A 10324-nucleotide genomic window follows, 5' to 3' on the forward strand; every position below is an offset into this window, starting at 1 on the left:
ACACATTAAATAACAGGGAAATTAAATATAGTAATTACCTTTTTTTTTTTTCTTTTTGACGATACAAAGGTTCAAGTTTACTGTAAAAGAGGGTCGGTGCTACACAGGAGTCCGAAGGGGTGGGCTTGGCCCAGGAGGGACTGACAGGAATCACACTGGCGTGAAAAAACGCCGCTGGGGTTGGGGACCCTTACGCTGGGGTATGATCGTGTGTAAATACGGCCTTAAACTACAGGAGAGACGATATAAAACGCTGGAGCCCTCTGAGCCAGACACAAATGTGCCCTGGAGAGTGCTGGTGTCCCCGGCCACCCCCCGGCCACCCCAAAACCTGGAGAGACTCCGCTGGGTCTGCCGGCACTGCGCGGGCTGCGTGCGGGTAGGGTGCACTGGGCCGGGGCTGCCACGGCGTCCTGCACCCCGCCGTGGCACCGGGACAGGCCACGGGCCCCAGCGCCACCTCCCCGCACCCCGGGAACCCATCCTTGCAGTGGGGGGCTGCGGGGTCTGCAGGATGAGGACCCCCATCCTCGCTGACCCCCAGCCTGGCAAACTGACCCGGTTTAGAAGTTGGGCGCAGCCTCTTCGGAGCGCGGCCACGTGCAGCCGGGCGGGCAGCAGGGCAGGCAGGGGTCTGGCAGGGCAGGCAGGGGGTCCAGCAGGGTGCCAGGGCAGGCAGGGGTCCGTGGCCAGGGCAGGCAGGGTCTGGCAGGAGGCGGGGAGCAGGGATGCAGCCAGCGGCTCGGCAGCTCCACGGGACCCCGCCGGGGCCGGCGGTTGGCGGCGGGGCAGGGGCAGGGGCGCAGCCCCACGGGACACGTGGTGGAAGGTGCTGGGGCCACGCTGGGACACATGCACCTGGGGACAGGGGATGTGACAGGGGACACATCCCGGCTCTCTCTGCCCTCGCCAGCCCCGGCGGCACTCACCGATCCCCATCCCCACCCCGAGGCACGCGGGGACGTCCCCACCGGCACCACGCCAGGGACCTGCTGGGCTCCAGGGGGGCAGAAGGGTGTTTCACTAAAACTGAAACATTTTGTTCCCATCGGGGGCCTCGGCACCCACTGGTGTGGGTCAGGGCGAACCCACACGGAAAACCGAAACTTCCCACTGTGGCCACGGAGCCAGGGGGTGGGTCGGGGGGTGGTGATTGGCAAAATCCCCTCTGTCTTTGGCATGCTTGCCACAGCACCTCGTATGGCCATTTCTCACCTAAAAGACGTTTAGGTGAAAAATTTCCAATTCAGCTGGCTCCTACAGAAGAGCTTAAAAAAAAAAAAAAAAAAGCAAAGAAAAAAAAAAACACCCTACAAAAATAGCGACAATTTCTCAGTTGAGAACTTTGTGCTGGCGAAATCTGCAGATCCCGTCACTGAGACGTTCCAGAAATTCGTCCCGGTTTTGTCATGTTGGCCAAGTTGGAAGAAGAGAAGACAGAAACCGTCGCCGGCAGTGCCCCGCTCCGTGGAGATGGAGGATTTCAGCCTCAGGGGCCACACAGTCAGTTTTAAGATCCCACCAATGACATTTTTTAAATATTAAAAATCTTTGGGGAAGAAAAAAAAAAAAAAAAAAACAAACAAAAGAAGCCCTTCCTGCTGGGAGGCATTTCCTGGGCGACCCTCGTCCCCCGACCCGCCCCTTGGAGCCAGCGCCCGCAGGGACACACCCCTGCACGCCTGGGGGTGCCCGAACCCCTCACCCCGGGGACGGGGCAGGGGGAGGCAGGATGGGTGGGGGGAAAACGCTTCGGCTGGGCCGTGGGGCAGGGGGGTGGCAGCGGGGAGGGGGAAGGTCTCTTATTGCTCCGTGCGGCTGCGATGCCCATCGCACGCACACGCTTTGGGTGAGATGGTGGCAGGGAGGGTCCCAGGCCCCAGGGCGGTGGGGGGGTCTCTCCAGGCCCCCCGAGTCCTTGGTGGGCAGCCTCCCACCGCCGGGGAGGGCGGGATGAGGCACTTCTGCTGCCGCACGCTGACGGCAAGGCACTGCGGGCGGGGGTGCTGCCGCGACACCCCACGAGGTGCCGCGTGTCCGTGGCTGCCCGCGGGGCCAGGCTGGGCCGGGGCAGCCGCTGAACCCCTGCCACAGCCACCGGGCTCCGGGTCCCCCGGTCGTGCAGCAGCATGGAGGGACCAGAGTGAAAGCTGGGGGTCACTGTGGGGCAGGCGGGCGGCGGCACCGAGGGGCGGCAGCATCGTGGGTGCTCTCCACCCCGGCAGCCTGGCACCAGCCCCACGTCTGTCCCAGCAAGCGTCCGGGCGGGATGGAGGAGCCGCTGGCGTGTGCCGGGGACCCCTGGGCGGTGGTGGCTAGTGGTCATGGCACAGGGCGTGGCGCCGTGCCCCGCGGGCAGCCCGTGGCGCAGAGCGCAGCGGCGATCCGAGGGTCCCCCAACACCGGGGGGCTGCTCGGCGGTCGTGTCCCCCTCTCCTCCACGGCCCCGGCGGGCGTGCTGGCCGTGGCACGGCGCGGGGCCGCCGCGGTCGCGCTCACATGCTGTCCGCCAGCTGGTGACAGTCCAAGTCCCCTTTCAGCTCCAGGAAGCCCGGCAGCTTCACCCCCGTCTTGCGGTCCACGCACCAGCACTTGCCCCGCTGCCCGTCCAGCGCCGGGTGACACTGAGGGGACGGGTTCGGTGAGGGGGGCCCAGCCTGGCCCCCACGGCCCCAACCCCACAGGCTGCCCAGCTGGCGCAACTGGGAGCTCTCACGGGGGCTTTTGCCACCCCCATCCCACCCCGGGGCTTTCACAAAGGGCCCCGCAGCACCCGAAGGGTGAGTCCCACCAGAGGCAGGAGCTCTGCCGTGCCCCAGCACCGGCCCATCCATCCGCAGCCCCCTCCCCGTGCCCCCCCCCGGCCCCCACCCTACCTGCTTGGGGTGGAAGTTGCCGTTGCGGTCGCAGTTGGGGATGGGGATGACGTACAGGTCCTCGTGCGTGCGGGTCTGCGAGGCGGCCAGCCGCTCCAGCGCCCGGTGCAGCTCGCTCTGGCACGAGCCCTGCGCCTGTGGGAATGGGGGGGGGGGGACACTGAGCCAGCAGCCACCACCCCTAGCGCCCCAGGACCCTGGAGCACGGTCCCAGGGTGCTCAGCACCCACCCCGTCCTCCCGGCCCCGCGGCTGCTCACTATGGGCCGCGTCTCCTCGCGGTGATACGGGCTCCCGCTGTTGCGCATCTTGTTGCCGTTGTTGACCCGCTTCGCCTGCTGCTTCTGCAGGCACTTGCGGTCGTGGATGCTGCAGGGGCTGAAGCTGTTGTTGGGGTGGTCGATCTCCTCCTTCTCTGCAAGGACACAGGCAGACGGGACTCAGCGCCCTGGGGACAGCGGGGTCCCCGCGGTGCCCCAGAGCCACTCGCACCCCCAGGCACAACGTGCAGCCGGTGTTGCTGGACCCCCACACCTCCTTCCCCGGTCCGCACAGCCCCCAGGTCCCCCCGCTGCCACTGCGCTGGGCTGAGCTCTCCCCACAGCACCGAGAGACGCTCCTGGGAGTTTTAACAACTCATTAGCCACGATTCACGGGCTTGCTGCCACGCGTCTGTTATTGTAGGGCGGCAAAGGCATGCTGCTCCAGCACGAGGGTCTGGCTGTGCCCCGGGCAGCCACGTGCCACCAGGCACCGGGTGCTTGCCCACAGGGCTGGAAGGTGACCCCCAGACGCAGAGCCAGGGACCCCCAGGAAGATGCCAGTGCCCCCAAAAATCTGCTTCTGAGGAGCTGCAGCAGGAACGGGGGCAGCGGGGCGGTGCTGAGCACCAGCCAGGCCCGGGGTGGCACCAGGCGCCGCAGCCAGGAGCGGAGCCGTGCTCTGCCATGGGACACAGCCCCCGTGAAGACATGAAAGAAGAAATTCCTGGAATAAGAAAGTTAATCTCCCGCGGGGCCAATCCCGAAAGGCGGCGCTTGGCATCCTCGCTGCGCCAGGAGCGCAGCCAAACTGCGATCCCAGATGTTGGCAGCTGGACGGAGCATCATGAGACCTGAGCTCTCGGTGCAACTTTAGTTTGGAAAAAGCTGCCAGTCCCCCCAGTCTGGGGCCCGTTAACACCCTGCAGAGGGGGGACGCCCCGGGGAGCAGCCGCATCAGGCACAGCCCCGAGCAGAGTTTTGACTCCCAACGCGCCAGGGCTGGGCGAGGAAAGCGGCCAGGGCTCCCTACCCGGCTGATCCTGCGGTTGGGCTTAGACTAACTGTTATCGCAGCCGGCAACGGGAAGAACCTTCCCAAAGCAGGCGAGGGGCGGTGATGGCGCAGCGTGGCTGGAAGCACCCAGGGGCTCACAGCACCAGGGACGGAGGCTGCCGGGTGATGCCCGGCGCTGGCCCTTGCCGCAGGAGCGGAGCTGCAGGCCCTGCCCGCCGCATCCCCACGAGGTCCCGAGCCCGGTCTCCCATCGCTCCTCCTGCAGCAGCTCCCCTGCAGCGAAGGGCTCCTGGACCAGCTCCCAGCGGCACGGTTAAAGTTCACAGCGAAGCCCCGATCAAAGCTTTCTCCTTTATTCATATTATTTGCTTTTTGTTTAATCTGTCAGGTTTTTTCCAGGAAATGGCTCATGCCCTTGAAATTTGAAACACAAACCCAAAGTCTCCGGGACCCCGCGCAGAGCGATGCCAGCCCCGGCACCACCAACCACGGGGCCCCGGCATGAGGAGGGCACTGGCAGCAGAGCCCAGCCGGGGGCTCAGGGGGCTCGGGCAGGGATGCTCCTTCCCTCCCCCGCCTCCCCCCTGCACCTCATCGGGGAGAAACGCCAGGAAGAGCCGGGCAGGAGATGTGGCACCCACCGGGACCACCACGCCGAAGTCCTGGCACCTCCACACGCTGCTCCCGCGCCGTGGAAAGGGAGGACCAGGGGGGCACCGGCACTGCCCGCTCTGCCCAGGGGAAGCCCTCACCCAGCCCCGGCACGGACAAACGCCCCTCCTCCCCCCACCAGCCGCCCTCAGAGCATCAAATCTCGGCTTAAATAAAACCAGATGCCAATAACATTTTCATAAGGTCACATGAAACGTCGGTGCCTCCGGGCAGCGAGGCGGCTCTCGCCGGCGCTCGGCTCTGGGGACAGATCTCTGGAACCAGCGTCACCCGACTCGCATGCCAGCTCTGGGGTCCCCCCCCCACGACGGGCATCGCTGCAGCCCTTGGGGTGATTTTCCCACCCGCTGAGCGACGGGCGGCAGCTGGAGGAGCCTCCCGCCCCCCTCAGCAAAACTCCAGGATGAAGAAACTCCTCGCACTCGCACACAGAGACGTGGAAAGAGGAGCCTGGGGGGACCCACCAGCCCCCTGAGCCGCTCCCAGCGCACCCCACTTCCCTTGGGAAGCACAACCTGGATGCCAGCCCGGCAGCGCCAGCGGGGTGCCCCTGAGCCCCCCCACACCTCTCCCCCAGCCCTGCTCTGCCTGGCAGCCTTGGGCAGCCCATGAACCAGCCACCACCCCCCCGGTGCCGTCGGTCGGTGTCCGAGGGGCAGCGCGGGGCGGGGAGAAGCCCCTCTGCTCGGTTCGGGATGGGAGCGGAGCGGGCGCTGCCCTCGCCGGCCGCGCAGACCAGCCGCCCCGTCCCGGCAGGAGCAGGGTTTCTGCCCGGCCTTCTGCTCCGCCCACAGAGAGGAGACACAAACGAGTCATTCAGCGTCGCCTTCAATTAACGGGAGCTGCAAATGAGGGTGGTCACATGACGAACTTGTGATTCACGGCGTCGAGCCCGAGGAAGCAGCGAAGGGCTCCGGGCTCCACCGCGCGCTCCTGTGGGAGGAGGCCCCGGGGCAATGAGCGAAGCCCCGGGACCGTGTGTGCGTCCGTGGACGAGGGACAAGTGTCAGGGGCTCCCCCAGCTCCAGCCCCGCTCCCCCCCTCTCCACCAGCCCAGGTGTGAAGGACCCCACGTGTGCCACAGCCGTCAGGGACACGTCCACGTGTCCGGGGCTGACACGGCACATGAGCCGCGGTGAGTGCCAGCACGTTCCGCTGCCCCCGCTGGCAGCCCCAGTGTCACCTGCGGTGGTCCCGGCAGGGCCGCGGCACAGCGCCAGCTCTCCGGGCTGCCGGGGCCCTCAACTTGGCCGGCACCGGCACGGGGAAGTCTGGGCTCGTCCTGCCGAGCGCTGGGTGCAGCACAGCGAACCGGGGCACGGGGGTGGATGGGGCACGGGTACCTCCTGCCCCTTGGCCAGGGATGACAAGCCCGGCGCGTCCCCATCCCGCGGGGACACGCTGCTGAGCCTCACCGTGCTCCAGCACATCCGCACCTCCCGGCTCAGCACCCGGCGTGAGCCCCACAGGAGAGGTCGGGGTGCAGGAGAGGGAGCGAGGGGTGCAGCTGGTTCCCTGTAGGGACCTGAGCCTCGCTGGGAGCAGCACCCAGCCCAGAGACACCCGAGCATGGGCAAAGGCCAGACCCCAGCCTGGGGACAGATGGGACACGGCAACAGCCTCGCCTGGTCCCCGAAGCGGGTGGAAAGGGGCAGCGATGGATGCACGTGGGGCGGGGGCTGAACCCAGCCCGTCCTCGCTGCCCATGTGCTGCACAACCACCATCCCTCCCGGTCCCTGCACACGGGAAGGGAACAGGATCCATCCCAGCCGCTGCTACAGCAACCACGCGGGATGAGCGCAACTCCCATGGGGTCAGTTTTTCCCAGACGTAATTATTTACCCAGCGTGAAATCACTCATCATGTGTGCTGGGGAAAAACGTCCTCACCTCTTCCCGGCTGCCACACACGGGCTCAGCCACCGCCTCCCCCAGGCACCCGCAGGCTGTGTGGCTGGCAGCTCCCAGGGCCACACAGTGGGGTGCCCCGGGAGCCAGCCCGGAGCGGGACACACGGACCAGGGTCCTGCACAGACCCCCCGCCTCGGGACAGGGTCCTGCGTCAGGAGAGCGGCCGCCCGCACCCTCCTTCTTAGAAAGTCCCATCCCGCGGGTGCCCCGAGGCCCGGGCAAGCGGAGAGGTTCTCTCCCAGCGATGGAGCCATCGGCCAACCCCTCGGAAAGCCCAGCCTCAGCCCAGCCCCCCGCCATCCCAGCCTCTTCCCTGGAATGCGGAGCCCCCCGGGCCGAGCCCCCAGACAAAGTGTTTACTGTACGAGTTAACCGAGTTAACCGCTTCCCAGCCGTCCGCTCGCCGCAGCCTCCGCTCGCCCGGCACCCAGGGAACACGGGCACAGCCGGGGGGACACCTGCTCCGTATGCCCCTGCCCTTAAACTGGTATTGAACTCCCTCCTGCTTCCTCAGAGGGGACCCGTGGGACGCCCCAGCTGTGGCGGGTGCCCGCGCTGTGCCGGGCAGGGCCGTGGTGGGAGCGATGGAGCCTGCAGCCCCCACACTCCCCCCAGCTCCGGGCTGCCGCGGCGGGACAGGGACCTGCAGCTGGGACGTCCCACAGGGACCTCTGCACCGAGCAAAGCGCTGGGGGTGTCCGGGGCGAAGGGGCTCGCCGCTGCCCACCCCCCCGTCCTGCCACCTGCGCCGCGGCAGGCAGGCACCGTGCCCGGCGGGCGAGCCCGGCTCCCACGGCCACCCACCCGTCCCCAGCAAGGCCAAAACACCGCGGGAAGGAAGGGAAAAAACTGCAAGTCTGTTTCCTAAAGGCTCTGGGAAAAAATGCTGCGTTACACGGGGCACAGCCAAAACCAACAGGCCTTGGCAGCCCGACGCCGCCCCGGGCCAAGGAGCCCAGACAGCTCCTGCAGGATGTGGGATGAGGACAGACAGGCAGGGCAGGGGGTCTCCGCAGCGGACCCCGTGCCAAGCACTCGCGGCAAACTCCCGTCCCCGGAGAGGGGCCGCGGGGGGGCCCAGCCGTGACGGACACTCCTCGCCACCGGGACACCAGCGGAGCTGCCACGGACCAGCCGTGTGAAGCGGGAACGGAGCTGGGATCTGGCCCCTTCGGCCCCACGGGGAGCTCCGGGTGACCCCGGCGGGGACACAGGCCCAGGGCAGCTCACGAACCGTCCCGTGGCGGGACGCTGCTCCCCAGCCCCTGGGGCCGGGTCTCCAGGCGCAGCCCCCGGCAGCGGCTCCGCTCCCACTGTCAAACCGCGGCGCGACCTGCGCCGGCAGCCCTGGGGCTGGGCTCCAGCTCCGCTCCCGGCCCTCAGACCCTCCCCAGGCACCCGGGCGGTGGCCAGGGGCCACCATCAGCACCTGCACGAGGGTCCTGGGGCAGACACAGGCAGGCAGAGCCTACAGGCAGGCAGAGCCTACAGGCAGGCGGCTCCTCCGGCCTGGCCCTGCCTGCACCCCCCTGCCCCGACGGTGCGGGAAGGACACGGCTGCCGGCAGAGCCCCGGCACGGAGCCCAGCCCGACCCGCCTGCGAGGGAAGCAGGTGCCCCGAGGCCTCTTTCCTGTTTCCTCCCGGCGGTGCAGGCAGAGGTACAGGCAGAGCCGCCGGCAGCATCCCGGGGAAGGGGCAGCGCAGGGGTCACCATGCGACGGGCGCGTCCCTGGCAGCTGGGACCTGTCCCCAGGGGCCGCGGGTGCCATCCAGGCCACCGAGCCCCTGCGGAGCGCCCCGCGGTGACACCGGCCGTGGGTGGCACCGCCGTGGCTAAGGGTGGCACAGGAGTGACCCGCTGGTACCCGGCGGCGGGCGCTCGGCAGCTCCGCTCCGCGTGTGCCCGTCCCCGGGGCGCCCCGTCCCGTCCCGCCACCGGGTCCCTCCAGCCTCAACTGGTGCCAGGCCAGCGGCGGGTACAAACGGGGGGGGTCACGTCACCAACCTGGCGAGGGGCGAGTGACACACACACACACCCCCCCGGGCAGCCCCCCCTTGCCCCTCCGGCGCTCCGGGGCCGCCCTTACCTGGGGGCTGGAGGCTCTCCTGGATGGCCTCGACGTCGGCCAGGTCGGTGCAGATGCCCTGCCCGTGCATGAGGGTGTGGAGGGGCCGCGGCACGCCGCGGGGGGGGTAGCACCGCAGCCCGGCGCCGCAGCGGGCGGTGTAGACGCCGCAGGCGGTCCCGCGGCCGAGCGCGCAGGTTGCGCAGCAGCCGCAGCCCGGTTCCCGCACCAGCTCCGCGCAGCCCTGCGGGGCCTTGCACCGCGCCAGCCGCTCCTCCGAGCACGGCGGGCACTGGATCGCCTCCTCGCCGCCCCCCGGCCCCGCCGCCGCCGCCAGCAGCAGCAGAAGGGCCAGCGGCAGCGCTCGCCCGGTCGCCCCGCGCATGGCGGCTCCGCGCCCCCCTCCGCGCCCCCTCCGCGGCTGGCGGCGCTGGGCTGGCGGCGGCGGCGGCGGCTTTATGCGGGCCCCTGGCCACACCTCCCGCCGCCGGCACCGGGGCCACCGGCGGGGCCGCCCCCGCCGCCCCCGGGAAGCCACCGCTCCCCGCCGACGGGGCCACCGGCGGCTCCGGCACCGGGGCCACCGCCGGGGCAGCTCCGGTGCCCGGTAGCGCGGAGACCCCCGGCCCTGCGCGCCCCCCCCCAACCCCCCAACCCACCGAAGCCCACCCGCCGCCCGCTCGCAGCCCCCGGCAGCCGCCCCGACACCCTCCCCGCCCGGTCCGGAGAGCAACTGGGGTGAACTGGGAGGGGCGGGGAGCATCCGGGGCTGCCTCCCGGGGGTTGTGGCTGAGACACCCCCAGCGTGGGGCAGCCCGGGGTGGGCTCCGGGCCCCGGGCGCGGGGGTCCCCGGCGGGAGCAGAAGCGGTGCCGGTAACACCGGCATCACGGGCAGCTCAGCCCCGGTCTGCCAGGGACGCCCCGGGGCGGCCCCGCCGGCTCCCCGCGCCCCCCCGGCCCCGCACCGGCCCGGGATAAGTTGAAAGGTGCCGGCATCTAGTGGCTATTTCGGAAAACGGGCAGGCGGGGGGGCCGAGCATCCCCCCGCTCCGGCCCCGCCAAGCCCCGCAGTCCCCGGGGGAGGGCGGAGGCCCCGGGAGGCGGCAGGTACCAGCTCCCGTGTCCCCCCCCCCAGCATTACCGGGGGGCCTGGTGAACCGTGAGCTGCGCCCAGGGGCCTCTCGGCCAGCGCAGGGTCGGGGCAGGCGGGGGGGACCCTCCCGGACGTGTCAGGGGGGTCTTGGGCACAGCCCGGGGTGGGGTGAGCTCGGGCACCAGCTGCCCCCCGCCCCGCGGGAGATGCTGCGGCGCCTGGAGCGGCCTCGTACGGGCTGTCCCCCACCCTCCCGGCTCCCTGCGGGGGCTGGCAAGGGCGCAGAGAGCCCCTGTCCCCATCCCCGGTGGCCAGGGGTAAGGCAGAGACCTGCTGAACTCGTGCCATGGGTGGAGGAGCCGCTGGGCGCTGCGGGGACCTTGGTCCCACGGGCCCAGGGACACACGGGCACAGAAGCACCTGGGTGC

General features: G+C 69.6%; 1 protein-coding gene across 1 annotated transcript; it reads right to left on the reverse strand.

Annotated features, from left to right (window-relative positions):
* Positions 1-27: 27 nt before the first annotated feature.
* On the reverse strand, positions 28-9209 carry IGFBP4 (insulin like growth factor binding protein 4). The gene is made up of 4 exons (XM_074927023.1): positions 8824-9209; positions 3136-3290; positions 2877-3011; positions 28-2624 (listed from the first exon to the last, which is right to left on the reverse strand). The coding sequence occupies exons 1-4, from the start codon at positions 9185-9187 to the stop codon at positions 2496-2498; spliced, it is 783 nt and encodes a 260-aa protein (XP_074783124.1). The 5' UTR covers positions 9188-9209; the 3' UTR covers positions 28-2495.
* Positions 9210-10324: the final 1115 nt, after the last annotated feature.

This window comes from Athene noctua, chromosome 25, assembly GCF_965140245.1.
Source record: "Athene noctua chromosome 25, bAthNoc1.hap1.1, whole genome shotgun sequence".
NCBI classification, from domain to species: domain Eukaryota; kingdom Metazoa; phylum Chordata; class Aves; order Strigiformes; family Strigidae; genus Athene; species Athene noctua.

Excerpts from the sequence above, each read along its gene's own strand:
- IGFBP4 (XM_074927023.1), bottom strand. The coding sequence starts at position 9,187 with ATGCGCGGGGCGACCGGGCGAGCGCTGCCGCTGGCCCTTCTGCTGCTG. Across the intron at positions 3,291-8,823 it reads GGAGAGCCTCCAGCCCCCAG|AGAAGGAGGAGATCGACCAC; the intron begins GTAAGGGCGGCC and ends GTGTCCTTGCAG. Across the intron at positions 3,012-3,135 it reads GCGAGGAGACGCGGCCCATA|GCGCAGGGCTCGTGCCAGAG; the intron begins GTGAGCAGCCGC and ends CCATTCCCACAG.